This window comes from Anguilla rostrata, chromosome 13 (genome assembly GCF_018555375.3).
Source record: "Anguilla rostrata isolate EN2019 chromosome 13, ASM1855537v3, whole genome shotgun sequence".
Lineage (NCBI taxonomy): Eukaryota > Metazoa > Chordata > Actinopteri > Anguilliformes > Anguillidae > Anguilla > Anguilla rostrata.
In genome coordinates this window covers 35,188,372-35,210,588 of record NC_057945.1, presented here as the reverse complement: position 1 = coordinate 35,210,588, position 22,217 = coordinate 35,188,372, and the positions used below count along the sequence as shown (strand labels likewise).

Sequence of the window (22,217 nt, the reverse complement as noted above, 5' to 3'; positions counted from 1 at the left end):
TGTTCATGTTCAGTGCTGTCCATGCTCAGTGCTGTTCATGCTCATTGGTAGCGATGGATGCTGCTCATGCTCCCTCAATGCGCATTTAAACAGCACCTATTACTCATAAGCTGTCAATTTAGGTAATTTACCGCCGTAATTCTGGCTGCTTGTGAATCGTGGCATTTTGAGCTGGTAAATACTTTGAAGTTAATTGAGGGCATCAGCGCCTCAGAGAAGGGGGCGTGTGCCTGTGATGGCACGGCATTCCACACTCGCGCTCCGCAATTACCTACACCCACCTCTCCCTCTCTCTTCCAATTAAAAGCCTGCGAAGGGCGGGGGGGGGGGGGGGGGGGCAACTTTCAAAGCCTTTTGTTGCGTTCCAGATTCTTGTGCTTCCCCAGACGTACTGTACTGTGCACCCAGGCAAACGTTTTCCGAATATCCGGATCTCTCTCTCTCTCTCTCCCGTCTCGGAATGCTGGCTTTGCTTCGCCTCATTCATTATGCGAGCGCCTTTCCCCCCCCGTACCACGCCACGTCACACGCGTGTCAGACCGGGGCGCTTTAACGTCCTCTCATCCCCCCCCCGCCACAGAAATGGCAAAATGGCGGAGCCCCTGAGTTTTTGTGCTGACACGCTACGCTAACTGCGTCCGGAAATTCTGCGCATCCATCTTTCTTCCTCTGTCTGCGCCCCTCCCACTCTGCCTTTCTCCTCCTCCCTATATTACCCCCCACCACCGACCCCCACCCACTACTCATGTCCTCCTCTCTACTTACCCCCACACCACCCCGTCGCCCCCACCCCTCCACCCCACCACCCTCTTGCATCTCATTCTCGCTCAAATTCACCTCCAACATGCATACAACCTGTCTCAGTCCCACAATGACTGATGCAGTAAGTAATCAAGTGAACCTTTAACCATGCCAATATCGTTAATGGGCACGGTTTACCAGACCTTGGGCCTTCAGGCCAGCTGTTGTGAGATGCTTTTTCAGTGAGGGTGACACTGGGTCAGTTTGCATCTGAGGCTGCACCTAAACTCTGTTGTTTGAGCGTGTTTTTTTTTGGCTTTAATCAAAAATAGGCAATGCTGATGATTAGTTACCTCAAAATATTTCACAAATAAAAATAAATGGATGTTTTTTTTTCCCTCACACCAGTTGAGCAAGCGCTGATTCATGGGATTAATTTTAATTTGGCACACAAATAATGTCTCGGGAATAGTAATGACTAAAAAAAGGAGCCGTTGAGCCTCAGATAAGAGGACGCCTTCGATATTTTCACGGAACAACTCGCCCGGCTCACTTCACAGACTTGGACCGTTCCAAACAAATTATTTTTATTCAAGTAAGACGGTTATTGGAGTTGTCTAAATATTTGTCTCTGTATGAAGTAATAGTCCCCTTAAATTATAGCATTAAACAAATTACAAGGGGCATGTTCAATGTCATCTTTTGTCCTCCAGCGATTCTGGTATTGCGTGACTCAGGAGGAATAATTGCCAGTCGTGATTAATTATTTCTGTCTGTGGTTAACCCGGAGAGGGGAACCCTTGTGCAAAAAGTTCAGTCCGCGTCTGCTCCAGGTTTCCTGTCATCCTAAAAAACTCTGCGCTGATTGTGAGTGGTTATTTGCGGTCATCAGTGTTAATCTGACGCGCCCTGTGCTGACCCCATTTGCATAAAAATAAAAACCTCAGAGCTAAAAGATTTATTTAGACAGCGGCAATTTAAATATTCGTGGCCGAGACTCATATGGTGTCGCTGTTTCCTTGGTAGTCCGGCTGCAGGAGCGTTTCATGCGCTGTGGGGGAATCATACGGAAGTTATTTCAGGTACATGCAAAGGCTTAATGGGCGCTGGAACATCACAGTCCCTTTGTGGATTACCCCCCTTTGTTGCTTATCTCTCTTCCCTCTCTTTCTTTCTCTCTCTGTCACTCTCTCTCTACCCCCTTCCCTCTCTCTCTTCCTCCTCTCTCTCCTCTTCTCTCTGCTTCCCTCCTCTCTCTCTCTCCCTCCCTCTCCCTCTCCTCTCTCTCTCTCCTCTCCCTCTCTCCTTTCCCTCCTCTCTCCTCTCTCTTCCCCCTCTCCTCTCCCCTCCCTCCTCTCTTTCCCTCTCCTCTCTCCTCTCTCTCTCTCCTCCTCTCCTCTCTTCTCACCCTCCCTCCTCTCTCTCCTTCTCCTCTCCTCTCTCTCTCTTCCCCCTCTCTCTCACCCCCTCTCTCTCTCCCCTCTCTCTCCCTCCCTCCCTCTCTCTCTCCCTCCCTCTCTCTCTCTCCCTCCTTTGAGATGGATTGCTTATCAGTGCTGATTGAATGTTGCCTGGGCGGTTCTCTGCAGCGCCGGTGTGATGTGTGATTGGCCGGGTGGTCCGGGGGGCTCGGAGGGGTCCGGCGGCTCGGCGCTGATTCTGTGTCTGATTGCTGCCCCCCCGTGCAGAACCCGGACATCGTGCTGGTGCACTACCTGAACGTGCCCGCCATCGAGGACTGCGGGAAGCCGTGCGGGCCCATCCTCTGCTCCATCAACACCGACAAGAAGGAGTGGGCCAAGTGGACCAAGGAGGAGCTGATTGGCCAGCTGAAGCCCATGTGTGAGTGTCTGGTCTGGTTCTGTACTTCTTGCACAGGAAGCCTCGCACACTGCCCCCCCCCCCACACACACACCCCACACCCCTGACCCTGCACCACTCACCTCGCACTCCACACCCCCCCACCCTACCCCGCACCCCATAGCCTGCGCCCCCCAGCCCATCCCCGCACGCCTTACAGCCCCCCTCCCCCGTCTCGGACACAACATGACAACAGGACAGGGGGTCAGACTCCCCCCCCCCAACAGCGCAGAGCGCATCCTTTCCCGGTAGCGTGGCTACAGTAGTCGGCGGTTCCCTCTGGTCGCTGAGAGCCCATTGCTGAACCCCGACCTTCAGCGCCGTACGCCGCTGGTTCCGCTAGCGCGCGGTGGGGGGACGCCCGTCACAATCAGAGCATCTTAAGAGAGGCCGACCTTCAGCGCGCGTCGCTTTATGACAGGGCAACCTCTCAATTACATCACCGGCACGAAAAACTCAAATCCGTGTAGTGCCACGTTGTCGGTCCGGTTATTCTATCTGCGAGAGGCACGCTGATTTGTCGTCGGTTGTCTCGCAGCCCCTACGCGCGCTACGAGCTCTGAGCTGAACACGCTCGCCCCTGTGCAGTCATCTCCCACACGTCGTTTATCAGCGCTTCAGTTGCTTAGGTGCTAGTGTAAAGGGTAAGGAGCTGGTCTTGTAACCTGAAGGTCACAGGTTCGATATCTGGGTAGGACACTGCCGTTGTACCCTCGAGCAAGGTGCTTAACCAGAATTGCTTCAGTATAGATCCAGCTGTATACATGGATGCAGTGTAAATGCTGTGTAAAAAAAGTTGTGTAAGTCGCTCTGGATGGAGCTAAACGCCTGTAATGTAACTTTGCACTGCGTCATTTATTTTATTTTATTTTTTGATTGGATGCCCTTATCCGGCCTTATGGAAGCAATTCATGTGAAGTATATCTGCTCTCCCGCGCAACAGCTGTGCCCCCGCGAAGCGTTTGAACTTTGAGTGTTCCTGGTGACACGTCCGATTCCCCCGGAGAGCTGCTCTGCGCGGGTTTATGGTGCCGGTTTCGCCTCCATCTGCTCCCAGGGAGTCTTTCATGCCCTGTCCTGTCCCGTCCCGTCCTGTCCGAGAGACCTCCAGCTTTCGGGGGACCAGTTGGGGGCCGACATGAATTTCATGAGCTTTTTTTTTTTTAGTCTCCAGAGCAACGCAGGGAGAGCGTTTGGTTCTAGCAAGCCTTAGCCAGTGGTCGGTAGGGTCCAGGAATCCGCCATTTTCTTTCCTCATTGACTGACTCTTAGATATTTGATTTGACGTTTGCGAACTGATCATGTGCCGAATCACAGCATTCCGTTCCTGCCTCCGTTCCTTCCTTACCGCAGCGGGTCAGTCACACGCACACGCGCCGTCGCCATGGATACGTTCAGGTCTAAATTCTGGGATTCCTTCCCTCACCTGTTACTGCTGTTGTGTGAAATACAGCGCGGTACCCAAAGAGACGAAGGCTTTGGTTCAATGAGCATTTTCACACGACGCAGAACTACCAGTGAATGAACGTATACAGTGTTTGTCAACGCAAAGATTTTCCAGTCAGTGTAGTGGGTCCCATTTAACTGTATTTGCATTGAAGCAAACAACTGCCATTTCATGTAAATCGGTGTTAAGGACAGATATTTATGATGATTGAACTGAAACCGAAGTAAGTCCAAGAAATTTTAAGAGAGGGGAGTGTGAATATCTAAGATTCAATGACTGGTGAAACTATTTTCTGACTCAAGGCCTCTTGTGTAAATCTTGTGTAACCGCTTTTGAAATCTGTGGAGTGATCATTATGCGAACTACCGGTAAAGATCAGGGTCTCTGCCATCGCTTTAGCTGCCTGAATCACAGTATATCCGCATGTCACAGCACTTAAACATATGCGGTTTTAATTCCCCCGTTTCCACACAACAACGAATGCGGGACAGTCCTTATGCCCTACCGCGATTTTCAGCTGATACAGTATCTAATTATCTTGCCGTTTGTTTTTTTTTTTGGTGGGAGGTGGTCGTCGCTTGAAGTCTTTTTTTCCAAACCAGCGTACTTTAAGGAGATTACTGTACCCCAACTAATTCATAACATCTGAAGCCTCATTTAAATCAGCACCTTTTAGCACTAATGTACTGAGCCATTAACTCGGTGATTTGTTAGGACAATGGGAAGAGGGCGAGCCGTGTGTTAGAGCACCAGGAAGCAGGCGCCGCTAGCCGAGTGCTCTCATTGACTGACCTGGTGCTGCTGCTGCGGGATCTCGGCGGAGCAACACTAATAGCGAAAGTGCAGGCCGTGTCTTCTACAGGGAAGGAGGCGAACCGTACGTTGCGTGTATATCACACCGTATGTATTATTCATGCACGAATCTGTACATCAGCAGTACAAACTGTTCCCTGGATTGGCCTCTGACACACAGGGCCTGTCCCCGCCAGGTACATATGTACCTGTGTAAGGGTACAAGCATGAACGCAGCCCCTGGCTCTACAGTGTCCCATGAAGATTATGATGCCCTGTCATCTTACCTGTCCCCCAGAACTCTGTTTACCTTTGTGCACAAGGACGATGTCTGCTCTGCCCGAAACTATTCCCTGTATTTTCCTTCGGTGGGGGGACTGAGTACCTGGTAGTCAAGGTGAGCCCAAGGTCAGCAGATGGGCTCGCCAAGGCACTCACTCTGCCAGTAGAGATCTGCTTTTCCTGATTGATTGGTGGATGAGTTCATTCCCCACCTTAACTCTGGGCTAAATGTTTCAAATAGGCCTCAGTGGGTATTTGAATTGGGGAATTGACCTAAGAGTCGTGTACTAGAGTGGCAGAACGCCAGACAGCAGATCTGTTTTTGTTTTTTTGGGGAGGGGGTGGGGGTGGGGGGGCGGGGTTCAGAGAAGCTGTCGTGAATCATGATTGGCTGAGCTCCATGCGGATTCATTTTATTATCAGGTTTCTGTGCCAAAGTGTGTGCCGCGCTGCTTAAGAGAAGGGCTGAGAGTGATCAGATTAATGATAGCCATGTATCGCATCCCACTGATGCACCTGACACACCACACACACATACACACACACACGACACACACACACTACCGACACACTTACAAAACCTACACACCATCACACACGCACACACACACACTACACACCTCCACTGACACACACACACACATCACACTCACACACACACACAACACACACACACAAACACCACACACACTTACACAAACACACACACACACATGACACGACACACACACTACACAAACACGACCACAGCACATACACACACTCACACAACACACACACACACACACACACACACACACACTGACTCTGCGTAATGGGGTTCCTGAGCAGAGCGCAGTGTTGTGAGTGTCCTCACTCTCTCACGCACCCGAGAATAATATGAGAATATGAGACTTTGGTCTGCGTATCTCTTTTAAACGCACTTCCTCAGAGCATGACAGCACGCAGACGTTCTGTTATATTTCCTTTTCATGGTAAACCGCTGTCCCACCGTGCAAAGTCCTCTGCCACCCCCCCCCCCCCCCCCCAGCCGCCAACCCGCACCACACACCCCCCCCCCCCACCCCTGTACCCACCCCAGGTCTGGGGTAGACGGAGAGCCCCGGGATTCCGGGACGTTCCGCCAAGCCCTGCTGGGTAATAGACGGGAATCAGCCAATCACACGCTAAGGGCTCGCGACGCTCTCGGGGTGGCTCGCGTTGGTCTCCGTGGCGAGGGAGGCGCTCGGAAACCCAGGGGCGGAGTCTTTTCAATCCGGCGCCGCCCGCGTCCTTATGGAGGACGCGCGCGCTATCGATATCGCTAACGTTTACCCCTGGCTTGCGACGGGGGGCTCAAGTGACGTAATCCCCTAAGCCTGCCAAAAAACGAGCTCGCGAGACAAGATTTATTTCTCATTCCGAGCGGCTCAGCTGCCCCCCCCCACCCCCCACCCCCCCGCGCTTCCCCGCGCGAGCAGATCGGGTTATTTATGCGTCTGTCAGGCCGGCGGCTTCCATTTTCACACGTCGCCTGTTTATACGGCCGACGCCGGAGCCCCTCGGGGGGGTAAGACCCCCGTTCAGTGGGTACAGCCGGCGCTCCCTGTTCCAAAATGGACCCTGCGACCCGCCAGTCGCCATTAGCGACGCTGGCCACTTCAGGGGTCAGGGCATAGGGTCAGGGTCGCTCCAGCATTCTATGGTGTCATTGTCTGTGCCAGGACCCTGAAAGGCGTCCTTCACACTGCCTGCTTAATGCTTATGGCACAGTGTTTCTTTACCTGTTGCCCCATTCAGGAGCTGTTATTCCTGTGCTATCTATAGTGTGCTACCTATACCTGACACCCAGAAGGAGTGTCAGTTTTACCTCCCTTTGTTTTTTTTCAAAAATATTCTTTACTGAAATATGTCAATGCAGTAAAATATTTTTTGTAATTCAAAGAAACTGAAATCCAGGAAGCACACCCTAGATTTTTGAGATGCATTTAAGCCAGGACAGTAATTAACCGCACTGATTTTCAATCCAGTCGTCACTGGGAATCGTCATTCTCAGTTAGTTTATTTTATGTGTGCAACTCCTGTTTACTTACACACAGCGCAGTGCGTGGATGAGCTTGTCTGTGGCCTCTGTGCTGGCCCGGCTGCAGGGTGTGATGGAGGAGGTGGATGGTGACGGGGTAGAGTGTCTGTGTGGACTGTAAGCCTGCGTCTGCATGTGGACTGTGTGTGTGTGCGTGTGTGTGTGTGTGTGGTTGCGTGCCGTTAGGCTGGGTGGGGGGGGGGGGGTTGCCTGTCGCTCTTCCTTGGCTGAGCTGTGCTGCTCCTGAGAGGTGTGAGGACATTGATTGTGGGCTGCCTGGGGGGGAGGGGTGGGGAGGGGTGTTTGACTGACACCTGCGTCAGTGGAGTGTTCGGACTCCACAGTTGAAATCATATCATATCTGCCCAAAGAGTGCTGACATAACAATACAATGGCTCTCTCTCTCTCTTTGCTTACTCTCTCTCCATCTCTCTCTCTCTCTCTCTCTCTCTCTCTCTTTTTCTTACTCTCTCTCTCCATCTCTCTCTCTCCCTCTTGCTTTCTCTCTCTCTCCATCTCTTTCTCTCTCTCTCTCTCTCTCTCTCTGTCCTCTCACTTTCTGTCTCCCTCCCTTTCTCCTTTTATATCTTTCCTCTCTTCTCTCTTTCTCTCATTTTCTCAATTTTACACTTCCGTGTTCTCTCACTTTCTCATCTTTTATCATCTCTCCCTTCCTCTCTCTCACTCCTTTCTCTTTTCTCTCTTTCTATCCCCCTCTGTTCTACTTTTTCCCCCATCACGTATTTGCAGTGATCTCTCATCTGAGTACCTCTTTCCCTCTCTCCATTTTTCCTTTTTGCCTCACCGTCCATCTCTTCTCTCACCCGATCTGTACATTTCACTCTATCTCTCTCCCTCCCTCCATCCATCCTTCCCTCCCTCCCCCCTCTCTCTTTTTCATTTTTCTCTGTTCGTGGAAGTAGTGGGCCTCAGGGAGTAGGTATTAAAGCTGCCTTGATTTAGTTTGATATTCTAAATTTGCTACACCCCAGAGCTCTCGGTGTTTTCATTAATACATATTTCCCATTTAAAGGAAAGTTATGGAGGAGGCTGCCACTTGGCTGCAGCGGCTGTAATAGCATTAGAACAGCAGCAGGAGCCGGAATGGCGTCAGCAGGGGGACGGTGGCATAATTTGTGTGTGTGCGGAGATGGGGCCCGTGCAGAAGGGAGAGGCGGGGGGAGGCGGGGGGTGTGCACGAGAGCGGCGCTCCTCATTCGCTGCCGTGGTTTTGTTCCTCTCCAGTGGTTTTGCCATCGAAGCAGCTGCTGCGTGGGGGACTAATGTCACCTTCAGAACCCAGTCAGCAGTAGTGTGGGATGCAGTACCGGCGGTTGGCCAGCAGATGTCTCTGTCGCTCACCCGTTTTGGCAGGGCCTGTCCCTTTCCGCCTCTCTCCACGCCCATCTAAACTGTCCAGAGTTGGGTGTGGGTGTCCTCCTCCCGGGCCCCAGACGAGGAGGAAAGCGGATGCCAGATTTGGGTCCTCTCCCCCCCCCCCCGTTTTGGCAGGTGGATGTTGGTGGTGGAAGAGGGGGGGTGGCGTGGCGTGGCTGGCTGGCTGGCTGACTGTGTCTCCCTCTCTCTTGGCAGTTCATGGCATCAAGTGGACTTGCAGCAATGGGAACAGCAGCACCGGCTTCTCTGTGGAGCAGCTGGTGCAGCAGATTCTGGACAGCCACCAGACCAAGCCGCCTCCCCGGACCCACAACTGTCTCTGCACGGGCACTCTGGGTAAGGGCGGGGGGGAGGGGGCCAGGGCGCAGGGGACAGGCAGGGGAGGAGCAGAGCTGTTTGGGCCCTGGGGCAGAGACAGGCGAGCAGGTCTAGGGCTATGCGTAGAGTACGACTAGCATAGGGCTATGGCTGGTGTAGGGCTAGTGCTAGCATAAGGCTAGCACTAGTGCAGGGCCGGGCGCTATAATGTTCTTTACTGCTGAAGGTTCTGGGTCCTGAATGTGTTCCTTTGGCAGTGCGGTTGTACGGTGGATAGGGCTAGGGCTAGTGTAAAGGCAGGGCTAGCATAGGGCCGGGCGCTATAATGTTCTTTAGCGCTGAAGGCTGTGGGGTCCTGAATGTGTGGCACGGTGATGCAAGGTCCCGGGTTCAAATCCCAGCCAGGGTCTTTCTGTGTGGAGTTTGAATGTTTTTTTTTTGTAATGGAGTTTCAATGTTCTCTGTGTGTCCTTGTGGGTTTCCTCACACAGCCAAGACATGCAAATTAGGTTAATGGGGGGCGGGGGAGGGGGAGCTTTCACCGGGCTTTGCTGTAAAAGAGCATCTGTGCTCAGTCACCCTAGCCCGTGCAAATAAAGGTTAATACATTTAAAAAATAATTTCAACTGAAGGTAACAGGCAGGACGGGACGGGGTGACGACTGAAAGGGTAGCGGGACTGCGCGTGCGTCCGTGCGTGCGTGTGTGTGTGCGTGTGTTCGTAGTGCTGCATCGATTCCGCAGCACACTCGGGTGCGCTTACGCGTCGCTGTCCTCGTCGCATGCGTCCCGCCATGCGCCATGCACCATGCGTGCATGCGCCATGCACCATGCACCATGCGTGCATGCTCACTCAGGGCTTTCGGGGCAGCCCTGCATGCCTCTGCGCAGCTCGTACCGTATCTTATTGTAATTTAAATTGTAATTTGTATTTTCGTCCTAATATTGTAGCTTGCTCTTCCCCCCTAGTTTGATATAGCATAGGCTAAGTTAGGCCAGGATAATGTTCACTGCGTGAACTGATCTGTGTTCTTGGCTGTGAATAACTGTACGAAATGAGTATTGCACCCTATCGAACCTGTGTTTTGTAGTTCCAATGACCTTGATATGCACTTTTTTACGTCGCTTTGGATAAAAGCGTCTGCCAAATAAATGTAATGTAATGTAATACCAGCATCATGCAGTGCCTCAGGAGGCTGAGTCTATCTGTACCTGCAGCACACATTTTGGCCACTGGATGGCAGGCTCACATCTGTAATGTAACAAAAATAAAGGGTTGTATGATTAAAGTGCTAGTTGCAGAGGCATCATTTCAACGCAGAAGATGTCCGTTGCTACTGTGAGTTTCTACTGCTATATTCGTCCTTAAAGGAAATGGTAAAAAAAATACCAAAATCATACGAACTTGAATCAACCCATCATTTTTCTTAACGCTGTCGAATTATGAATTCAGGTCCTTATATTAATAATTTGTATCCTCTGTTCATTTAAACCCTCAGGTTCATAATTTAGGCTGTCAAATTATTAATTGGGGCCCTAATTTGAATGAATCATTTGAGAGTAAAAAAAAATCCATTAATCATGGGATTGGTTTAATAATTTGGATACAAATTAAGACCCAGTGGTGGATGAATTAATGGTAGAAGCTAAGAAACGTCAGACTCACTATGTTAAGGCCTGTGGTCCTTTTTGTTCATATTTGTGATTAATTTAGCTCTGTTTCAGTTTAAATGACGATGAAAGTTATTCAGCTACTCGTTGCAATTTCCACAGAGAGATGAGCAGGATTCAGTGATAAAGATTCCAGGAAAATTGATCTTGTGTTTTATGTTTGTTTTATGTTTTTTTGCAAGTGTTTTTTCTATCATTTTTATCCCAGCTTTGTGCAGGCATAAATAACCCCTTGTGCATACACCGCTCTAAAAACGAGAGGAAAAAGGGAGGATAAATGACCCGAAAAAGGAAATGAAGAAATGTGGTTTAAGCAACACCATGTCCAAGCCTCTCTCTCTCTCTCTCCCTCTCCCTCCCTCTCTCTCTCTCTCTACCCCCTCTCTCTCTCTCTCTCTCCCTCTCTCTGTCTCTCTCTCTCCCTCTCCCTCCCTCTCTCTCTCTCCCTCCTCCCTCTCTCTCTCTCCTCTCTACCCCCCCTCTCTCTCTCTCTCTCTCTACCCCCTCTCCTCCTCTCTCTCTCTCTCTCCTCTCTACCCCCCCTCTCTCTCTCTACCCTCTCTCTCTCTCTCCTCCCCCCTCCCCCCCCCCTCGCAGGTGCAGGAAGCAGCCTGCATCACAAGTGCAACAGCGCCAAGCACCGCATCATCTCCCCGAAGCTGGAGCCCCGCTCGGGGGGGTACGGCGGGGGCCACTCCGAGGTGCAGAACAGCGACGTGTCCGAGGGCAAGACCGAGCACAGCCACGGCGGGGGCAAGAGCGCCCGGGGCGGGGCGGAGGGCGGGGGCGGGGGCGGGGGCGGCGCCCGGGAGAAGCGTAACGGCAAGGTGCACAAGCCGGCGCTGCTGCACCAGAGCAGCACCGAGGTGTCCTCCACCAACCAGGTGGAGGTGCCCGACACCACCCAGAACTCGCCCGTCTCCATCAGCAGCGGCCTCAACAGCGACCCCGACATGGCGGACAGCCCCGCCGTCGCCGGCATGGGTCACGTGGCCTCGGTCATGGGCGGCCTGTCCCAGGGCGCCGCCGTCTTCATGTCGGAGGTGGCCGGCGACGCCGTGTACGGCATGTCCCCCACGGGGGGCGCCGGCGCGCACCTCATGGGCCCCGACGCCGCCTCCCAGGGCCTGGTCCTGGCCGTGGCCTCCGACGGGCACAAGTTCGCCTTCCCCGGGGCCGGGGGCGGGGCCTCGGGCGGGGCGGGCCCGGCGGAGGGCCTGGCCATGCTGTCGGCCGCGGGCGTGTCGGAGGAGCTGGTCCTCTCCAGCAGCCTGGACGCCGGGGGCATCAAGCTGCCCGAGACCTCCGTGAACTTCGACCCCGACTGCTTCCTCAACAACCCCAAGCAGGGCCAGACGTACGGCGGCGGCGGGCTGAAGGGGGACTGCGGCGGGTCCCCCGGCGGCTCCTCCTCCTCCGGCGCAGCCAACGGCCTGCAGTGCTCGCCGCCCGGCGGCTCCGACGGCAGCGGCGGCGGCGGCGGCTACAGCTTCAACGCCGCGCTGGTGAAGAACATCAAGACGGAGGACATGTCCTTCGAGCAGCAGCTGGCCAAGGAGAGCGGCTACCAGGTGGGCGAGGCGGGGAGCGGCGGGGGCGGCATGCCGGGCGCCGCGGGCGCGGCCCAGGGCGCCCTCAGCCTGACGCCCACGGGCTCGCTGCTGCCCTCCGGTGGCGGCCTGAGTCCCAGCACCACGCTGGAGCAGATGGACTTCAGCGCCATCGACGCCAAGCAGGACTACTCCTCCGGGGGCGGCGTTTCGGGCGGGTACGGCCAGCCCATCCCCAGCCCGCACCTGGCGCACCCCAGCCGCTCGCCCAGCTTCTTCCTCCAGGAGGCGCCGCAGCCCCCCCAGGGGGGCCCCGCCCAGAAGAGCCACCTGCTGGAGCAGAGCTCCCACGACTCGGGAGCCTACCTGGGCCTGCAGGTGGTGAAGACGGACTCCCCCGACAGCAACGGGCACCTGCACCTGCACCACCACCACCACGGCCACGCCCACGCCCACCAGGGCGCCGCTGCCAGCTGCAACGGGGGGTCGCCCACGGAGCGGCCCGGCCCGGGGGCCCCTGCAGCTGCTGCAGTACCAGGGCGGCTTCCCCGGGCTGGGCGCCGAGCACGAGGAGGTGGTGAGCATCGAGCAGGCGGCCGGCGCCCCGGGGGCGGGCCAGCCCGGGGCAGCCGACGGCCGGACGGACGGACTACTCAAGACCGGGGATCACCTCCAGGCCTGCGGCGGAGGGGCCGGGGCGGAGGGGGGGGGCGCCGAGCACTACCTGCAGCAGGCGGCCGATAACGGAGGAGGTGCCGGAGGAGGCGGAGGAGGTGGAGGAGGTGGTGGAGGAGGAGGAGGAGGAGGAGGGACTAACGGCGGGCCTCTACGCAACGGGAGCGCCAGCAACGGCTCGGCGGGCAGCCCCCACCAGCAGCTGCAGCCCCTCCTCCAGGGGGCGGGGCTCGTGCAGGGGCTCTACAACGCGGTCGGCGCCCACCAGGCGATGGGCGGGGCCGGAGCGGGCGGGACGGGCATGGAGATCAGCCTGGACCACTTCGACATCTCCTTCGGCAACCAGTTCTCCGACCTCATCAACGACTTCATCTCCGTGGACGGGGGCGGCGCCGCGGTGGGGCCCGGGGGGGCCCTGTACGCCCACCAGCTGATGGCCCAGCCGGGGGCGGAGGGGCAGGCCTCGGCAGCGGGGGCGCCCCAGCAGGGCCCGGAGGACGCGGCGGGGCGGGGCGTGGGGTACAGCCCCACCGAGCTCTGCCTCCAGCCCTGCTGCAGCCCCCAGTCCCTGGGAGGAGGGGGCGGCGGCGGGACGGGGGCGGGCCCGGGGGAGGCCGGCTCGCTGGCCTACATGCACGTGGCGGAGGTGGTGTCGGCCGCCGTGGCCCACGGGACGCTGGGAATGATACAGGCCACCGGGAGGCTCTTCATGGTCACAGACTACTCCCCCGAATGGTCCTACCCTGAGGTAAGCCCCCCCTCCCCACTGTACCACTAGGCCCCCACTGCACCACTAGGCCCACTCCCACTGCACCACTAGGCCCCCAGCTGCATCACTAGGCCCACCCCACTGCACCACTAGGCCCCCCACTGCACCACTAGGCCCACCCACTGCACCACTAGGCCCCCCCCGCACACTAGGCCCACCCCACTGCACCACTAGGCCCCCCACTGCACCACTAGGCCCCCCACTGCACCACTAGGTCCCCCCACTGCACCACTAGGCCCCCACGCACCTAGCCCCCCCACTGCACCACTCAGGTCCCCCACTGCACCACTAGGCCCCCACTGCATCACTAGGCCCACCCACTGCATCACTAGGCCCACCCCACTGCACCACTAGGCCACCCCCACTGCATCACTAGGCCCACCCCACTGCACCACTAGGTCCCCACTGCACCACTAGGCCCCCCTGCATCACTAGGCCCGCTGCATCACTAGGCCCCACTGCATCACTAGGCCCACTGCACGTAGGCCCACACCTCACTGCACCCTAGCCCTCCTGCACATTACATTACATTAAGCATTAGTGACGCTCTTATCCAGAGCGACTACAACAGTGTAACAAACTCAGGATCAAGTCCCTTAAGTCCATGATAAAATGCAGATAAAAGCCTTTACTGTAGTAGCATACAGTAAGGAGAAACAAGATAGTCTGAACCAAAAATGCACCACTAGGCCCACCCCCACTGCACCACTAGGCCCCCCCACTGCACCACTAGGCCCCCCCTACTGCAGGGAGTTCAGTCGCTTAGCAGACCATTACTTTATACGTAATTGCACCTAATTCAGTAACTCTGACTTTGTGCAATTAAACATGGCATTATGTTCTTTAGTCATGTTGGGGGAAAAAATGCTTCAAATTGCGTGGTTTCTGTGTTATGATTCAAATTATTATTATTGTAATCCCAGACCCTTAAATGAAGTTAATTGGATATGAAGTACACATACTTCTAGCCTAATGCTAGAGCTTTAAATACAATTAGTGTACAATTATGTATGCAATTTAAGTACAATCAGAGTACAATTATGTAATAATAATAACAATAACTTAAATACAATGGGCCCCATTCACAAAACTTTTCTTAAATTATGCTTACTTTTGTTCTTAAAAACAAAAGTAAAGAAAAAAAAACCCAATATGGGATTCATGACACATGTGCAGACCTTTGTTTTTGTGCATATCCCAGGTGCATGAGATGATAAATGCTGGCTGTTTGTAAATTGCATGCACAATACTGTTCATGAGATTAGCATAAGGAAACAGCCATTAACAAATACAGATAAGAAAAAAAAAATTTTCTTGGCAACATTCTTATACGCAGTTTACGATGAAATGTGATTGTACACATGTTTCGTGAATGAGGCCCAATTAGTGTACAATTATGTACACAATTTAAGTACAATTAGTGTACAATTATGTACACAATTTAAGTACAATTAGTGTACAATTATGTACACAATATAAGTACAATTAGTGTACAATTATGTACATAATTTAAGTACAATTAGTGTACAATTTTGTACACAATTTAAATACAATTAGTGTACAATTATGTATAGAATTAGTGTACAGTCATTAAATACAAATAGGAATCAGCTTGATGGGCATTATTTACTGGTGAGCCAAAATATTGAGTCCTGAGTTATTGAGTTATGAGTCCATTATCATCCATTTTAAAGGGATATTTCACTTTGGTTTAAAACAAGTAATTTTGTGGAGCTTACCCCCGGATTGTATTTGTGTAGCGTGAATGCTAGCAACATCAGATGCCCCTGTTCACCGTTAACAGTAGCGCCGGTTTTTTTTTGCAGTTATGCTTTGAGCCACAAGAGGTCAGCATTTTATAAAGAATGAGCTTATGGCTGCAACCACCTAGCACCTTTTGTTGGGGGACTAAATCCCTCTGTCTTTTTTTCGACCAATTGTATAAGCTTATTTGGTCCAAAAAGTTGGTCCAACAACAAAAAAATTCATTCTATCTATACACAGACATTTATTTCAGTTCTGTGGACATTGCATTTGCAATTATAATTGCTGCTGCAGTGTATTTTAATTTCAAAATGGCTGAAATAAAAAAACAAACAAACACTTGTATGGAATGGTCAACAAATTACTAAGTTGCTGTGAACACAAATGTACCCACAGCCATCCTGGAAATTGGTTTAAGTTGGACTCTGTGAGTGTTGTGGCTGTTATGTTATTAGATGTCCACAAGATGGCAGCAGAAGCTCAGCCGACTGAGATTTTTCTTTCTGGTATCATTAGTTTGAGGTTTGCTCACTGTAATTTGCTGAGTTGTTGAGATACTTTGATTGAAGGGGTAATTACAATTTTGCATTTCACTAATGCAATAACATATTTGCACAGCTTGGTTTCAAATAGGTTGGGGGGTTGCAATTCAAATAAACAACTGCTCCAATGGCCAGTGTCCAGGAATGTAACCACTAGTCTGCAGCACTTTTACTGCCCCACAACATGGTTGCATCAGAAAAAAACTGGGGACAACAAAAATGGTCCTGAAATATGATGACACTCAGCCCTTTCAAAGTGATTCAGCTGGAGATGACACACAGAGTCCTTTCAACCTGATTCAGTTTCAGATGACAGAGTCCCTTCAAACTGATTCAGCTGGAGATGACAGTCCCTTCAAACTGATTCAGTTGGAGATGACACAGAGTCCTTTCAGACTGATTCAGTTTGCGACGACAGAGTCCTTTCACACTGATTCAGTTGTAACAACTGCCATCACAGCTGCTTTAGCCACCATTGTGAAACTGTCATCAGTCTGAAGGCTTGAAAATCAAATGAATCATTCTGTGGCTCAGATGTAGTCTAATCTAGGCTCGCTGTAACTGAGACAGCTTTAACCATTTGAAGTATGAGATCAATATGTGATTAGAATTTTCTTAACTGAACATTCTAATTCTGATGTAGCAATCACTGGTGGTAACTGAAAGCAGAGTTCTAGAACACCGACTTTCAAAAAACAAAAACATTCCAAAAAGCCTGCTCTTGAAGGACGACTACACTATTCACAGCCTGATGAGTGACATCCTCCACTCTATGACTCCCCCCCCACCCCCCCCACAAACCGTAGTTTCCCAGGATTCATTGCTACTCAGCCCTTTAGCCAGGCCCTAACTTCCGCCCATCTTCAACCTTTCAATCTGCCTTATTTCAGGACCTATATGGGCTGTAATTAGATTGAGACGTTATTCATGAAGTATGCATGATGTATTGCTACCATTTACTGTTATGTAATTTATTAATTTAGCAGACATCCTTACCCTACCCGAGAGCAGCTTCAGCATCAGACATGCCTACCCAAGCGCTTTGCAGCTGACATATGATTCCTCAACATTGCGAGGATTTAATGAGGAAAAAGGCTTCAGTGTGTGTGATTGAAACCAAGGAACTTATGTTGCTGAGGTTGTGGAGGACACACTACTGTGTGAGAGTGTGTGTGTGTATGTGCGTGTGGTTGTGCATGCGCGCGTGCTTGTGTGTGTGTGTGTGTGTGCGTGTGTGTATGTATGTATGTGCGTGCATGCTTTCTTATGTGTGTGTGTGTGCGTGTGTGTGCGTGTGTGTGTGTGTGTGTGTGTGTGCGTGTGTGTGTGTGTGTGCGTGTGTGTGTATGTATATGCGTGCATGCTTTCTTATGTGTGTGTGTGTGCGTGTGTGTGTGCAAGCATGTGTTACCGAGCGCACGTTGAGAGTTGTATTGCAGGAGTGCTGTACAGTATTGGCTGTATGCGCTGTGTGCTGAGGGGCAGCTCTGCTCCTGTGTTTCAGGGCGGGGTGAAGGTGCTCATAACAGGGCCTTGGCAGGAGGCCAGCAGCAACTACAGCTGCCTGTTTGACCAGATCACTGTCCCCGCCTCCCTAATCCAGCCTGGGGTACTGCGCTGCTACTGCCCAGGTAAGCTCCGCCCCCATGACCGGGACCAAGCCCAACCCCCCTTAAATTCACCTTAAATCTTTAAACAACTTTTTGTAAAACGGGGTTGTTTCAGTCCTGAATGCTGATTGGCTGAGACCACGTTATTCAGTGATAATAACTCTGACACAGTAACTGTTATTTCAAACAGCCTGTTTTTAAACAGTATCACTCCATGCACACACAATTACTTATAGGCTGCAAATAATATTAAAGAATAAGTAATGATGTGCCATCGAGCAATTGTTTCTATACGTTGTAACTGTTTTATAAAAGCAATATGGCACCCGAGGCTGTGCTGTATTGTGAACACAGCCACGGCTACAGGGGGTTGCCAGCTCTCCACTCCGCACCGTGCCTGACAGCACCCCTGTAGCCCCGAGTGTGTTCCCGATACAGCACTGCCTCCTGTGCCGTGTCGCTCATCACCCACTTTGTCTTCATTCCCCGTTTATCAATCACCGATCACAGTGGAATTGCCGTCCGGTGGCTGTGACACTGTTAATCCAGCAGGACAGACTGGCGGGCAGTGTGAGTCTCTCTTTTGGGGGTGTAAATCTCTGGGTTCTCCCCCTCTCCCCCCTGCCCTCTCCTCTCTACTCAGCTCATGACACGGGGCTGGTGACGCTGCAGGTCGCCGTCAGCAACCAGATCATCTCCAACTCGGTGGTGTTCGAGTACAAGGCCCGCGCCCTGCCGGCCCTGCCGTCCTCCCAGCACGACTGGCTCTCCCTGGACGGTAGGCTCCTCCCCCCCCGTTCTCTCTCTCCACCGCTGGCTGTCGGCCCTGTTCCGTCTCGCCGTCACGCCTCCTGTCGCTCTTGTGCTCTGTGGAACCTGGCTAGCCGGTCCCCCTGTGGGGAGGCATGTGTGTCCTGCACCCAAACCCTTTTACCGGAGGATGAGCGCTTCTCCTCTGTGATCGTTTAATCGGGTCTGAGAGGGGTCAATGACGGCGGGTGGCGCTGGAGAGCAGGCCGGTGCGCGTCCCAGCATGCACTGCTGCGTGTCACGAAGGAAACGGTTCGCCCAACGGCCCCCCCCCACGCCGTCTGAACCCAACGAACCAAAACCCCACGCGCTGCGTGCGGGCCTTTGTGTTCCGATCCCGGATGTCTTCCTCGCGAAATCCCTCCGTGGTCCCCCCGGAGGCCGACGAGGTTCTCGCTGCACCACTAACGCTGGGCAGGGGTTCAAGAGGAGCTCTCCTCTGCCACCTGGTCGGGGGCCAGGCCTCGTTGGAACTGTCCGCTCCTGACTGAAGGCACGGCCAGGTCCTCCCTCAGCAGGGACGGCCTGCACCTCGTTATTGATGACTGGGGTGGGGGGTGCCAAACGCCGTCCCATCAGTGATTGTAAAATGCCAAAATGCCCCCCCCCCCCCCCCTTTTTAACTGAGCACCGGACTGCGGTTATGATGCGGAACCAGAGCTTGCTACGAGCGACTCATTAGTTTGAGAAATGAAATTTTTTATTTTTTTTTCCCTCTGCGATTGTTGCCCGCGGCATTAATTTATTTCGCGTCAAGTGGGAAAGAAAGGCCGTTCTCAACACAATTCCGCGCTTTGTTTACGCTAAACTTTGTTTAATGATCTTTCACAAGGTGGGCAAAAGATTAGCTCTGACTGCAAAAAAAAAAAGAAAAAAAACACAAGCACGGTTCAGGAGGGTTAATCAGTTGTCGGCGAGAGTGCGATGCCTGTTTGCTGGAGTGAGCACGCTCAAACAGACGCTTACGTTTATGAACAATGCACACAGCAAAAACATTAGGTCAGTGCAGTATTTCACTGGACATTAGACAGCGCTGACACAAATTTGATAGGATTATCCTGTTTAAAATATCTCTGCTACTGAACGCTTCCGTCAGAAATTAAAAGCAGGAGAGGAACCGTACGGACGGAAACTTCCGTGATACTGGCCATGTGGCCCCCGTGACGAGACTCCATATTCAATTAATAAAGATCCATGTGGCCAACGTTTCCGTTTATCCGTCCCCCAGCCGCTGAGTCAGAGCAAGGCCGCTGTGTGGAAATAGAGAGATCCTGTTGCAGCTGGAGCAACCGGCTGCAATCCAGAACAGAACAGGAAGTGCCCGTTATCGACTGATTAGGCTCTCCAGTTTGAGCAGCTTGCCATTGCATTCAGTGGCAGTTGGTTCAGAGGCAGACAGTTTGATCAATGGGGGGGGGGGTGTACGCCCTGGTAACTGCGGGTTCCATTCCCACTATTAAATAATTTTAATGGCCAGGGGGCTGCGGGCTTGTGCCACCCCAGTGTTACATCACATTACAGGCATTTAGCAGACACTCTTATCCGGAGCGACTTACACAACTTTTTACATAGCATTTACACTGCATCCATATGTACAGCTGGATATATATACTGAAGCAATGCAGGTTAAGTACCTTGCTCTAGGGTACAACGGCAGTGTCCTTACCCGGGAATCGAACCTACGACCTTTCGGTTACAAGCCCAGTTCCTTACCCACTGTGCCACGCTGCCGCCACTCCAGCGCTTAAAATGTAACGCCGAGCAGGTTGCCGTGGATAAAGTCATCTCCTAAATGAATGGTGCGGTATATTGTAATTGCGGGAAATATCTGTTGTGACACCCGAGTTATGTGAGAGAGAGAGCTGCGCAGAATTACCCTCCTTCATTACTGGAAGCTGACATTGCCGCTTGCTGTGCTCAACGAACCGAGCGCGCTCCTCTCTCCTCCGCGAAAATTTAAGGTAATGAATATGCAGTCGCAGTAATCTGTGGGCTGTGGTGTAGAGAGGAATAACTAGGCGGAAAGACAGTAGTAATAAAGATAAAAATTAGCGGTGGCATGATTATACATTATAAGACTACATATAAGACTTGCGCGAAAAGTAAACCAAACGTAAATTATTTGCAGTAGGCCAACTGGAGTCCTCGCAATGCAGGGTAGAGTGCAATACTGTTATTCTTAATGTGTGGTCAGGGAGCGCGGTTTCTTTGTTAAAATTTCTCCCGTTAATAATGTGACCAAAAGTTTGTCCATACTGAGTGCCAACCTTTTGCCCTCATAGAAAATTGCTATTTTTATTAACACCGTGTTGTTCCCAATTTTTTTTTTTTGCTTACAAAGCTTTTAAAAGCGAAGCCGGCCAATGAAATGGCTGGCTGTTGGCCTTACACAGTACCAGCAAATGGACTCTGTGTTCGGTTTATGAATCCCTTTAGTTTAGCTTACAGCACAGCAGCAGACCCCCCCAAGGGGGACTGTGAGCTTTGTCCCGATCAAACAGCTCAAAGCGCCCAGGAGGACCGAGGCTTTCTGAAAGCGTACGCAGCTCCTGACGCCAAAAAAAAAAAAAAAAAAAAACCCCCGTTAATGAAGTCCCAGCGCTGGAGCCCGGGGCACTTTTCTGCACCGCTCGAACGCTCGGGGGGCCCGTTACAGGCTGTCGCCGATGGAGACGCCGGGGGCTTCTCCCCCCTTCCCTGGTGTCGCTTACAGTTCTGCGTGATTTAGAGCGAGCGGGGTGGGGGGGGAGGGGGGCGAGGGGGGGTGGTGTCAGACTCTTCGCTCTTAGAGGGCATAATGAACGCCGGGGGCGGGGGCGGGGGGGCGGGGGGCGAGGGGGGGGCCGGCGGGGGGGCGGTGGGTGTCAGACTCTTCGCTCTTAGAGGGCATAATGAACGCTGGTGTTTGTTCCAGCCAATTCCCCTTGCTTAATGAACCGTGCGGGACTTACACCTGTCTGCTTCCTCCCAGAATGCACCGCCTGCTAATGTCGTCTTTTTCGAGTTCGGGGGGCATGCGTTTTTGTGATATGCCATTAACAAACATGTCAAAAAAAGGAGAGAGAGTTTTTTGTGTGTGTTAATTAAGAGCAGAGGTTGGAGCGGAATACCAGCACGCACACACACGCACGCACGCACACACACACACACGCACACACACACACACACATCCTCCGAGCAGTTCGGTGTGTGCCACACCTTCTAGAAGGAGCGGCGGGTTTGGATGGCCGGCTCTCCCAGGCAGCCGCTGTGGAGCAGAGAGCCGCTGATTGATATTTGTTCAGCAGGGCGTGTGCAGTGCCTTATGGAGACGTGTCCCGTTCGGGGGGGGGGGGGCGTTACTCTGAGGAGGAGGAGGAGCAGCCCCATTAGACGGCCCGGCCCGGCCCAGCCCGGTCTGTGGCAGAGACTGATTCACTGCCCTGCGATACGGTCTCGGGCTCGGGCTCAGACGCCGCGCTCGCTATCAGAAGCCGTAGCTTCAGGTGCCTGAATCCCGGGGTTAAAACACCGGACCGAGGCACTTAAGTGCCCTGGTGGTAAATACAACCGGTGACCAGATAAGAGAGCGCCAGCAAAGGAACATAAATCCGTGATCCTCAGCCCTGGTCCTGGTGGGACGCGGGGTCTGCTGCTGGTTTTTTGTCGTTACTCGGCACTTAATTGGTCGATTAAAGCAGCTGATTACGCGGTTAGCTCGCCTCACCTGGTTTCCTTGGATCCGGACTGTTAGCTACATTGAAGTCCGTAAACGAAAACAAGCAAGACCCCGCGGCCCCGCCAGGACCAGGAACAAAGACCTCTGACATAAATGTTGTGTGCAGTAAGCAAAGGAGCCCTTCATTTTCAGCGCCTAAGCTGTGCCACAGGTACACAGGCACGTGTGGTGCAGGAAAAGGACCTCCGGCACGTTGCGATACATGGGGA

General features: G+C 52.8%; 2 protein-coding genes across 2 annotated transcripts in view; one reads left to right on the top strand and one right to left on the bottom strand.

Annotated features, from left to right (window-relative positions):
* Positions 1-22,217, top strand: part of LOC135238573 (calmodulin-binding transcription activator 1-like) — a 443,511-nt gene that overhangs the window by 375,686 nt on the left and 45,608 nt on the right. The window contains 6 exon segments of the mRNA XM_064306622.1: positions 2,430-2,583; positions 8,778-8,918; positions 11,168-12,635; positions 12,637-13,543; positions 17,375-17,501; positions 18,124-18,258. Of these exon segments, the coding sequence (XP_064162692.1) occupies positions 2,430-2,583; positions 8,778-8,918; positions 11,168-12,635; positions 12,637-13,543; positions 17,375-17,501; positions 18,124-18,258 (2,932 nt within the window).
* LOC135238574 (matrix remodeling-associated protein 8-like) overlaps positions 2,076-22,217 on the bottom strand; it is a 249,684-nt gene continuing 229,542 nt past the window's right edge. Inside the window, exon 11 of the mRNA XM_064306624.1 lies at positions 2,076-2,090. The gene's annotated coding sequence lies outside the window, so the exon portion shown is untranslated. The remainder of the gene's footprint in view (positions 2,091-22,217) is intronic.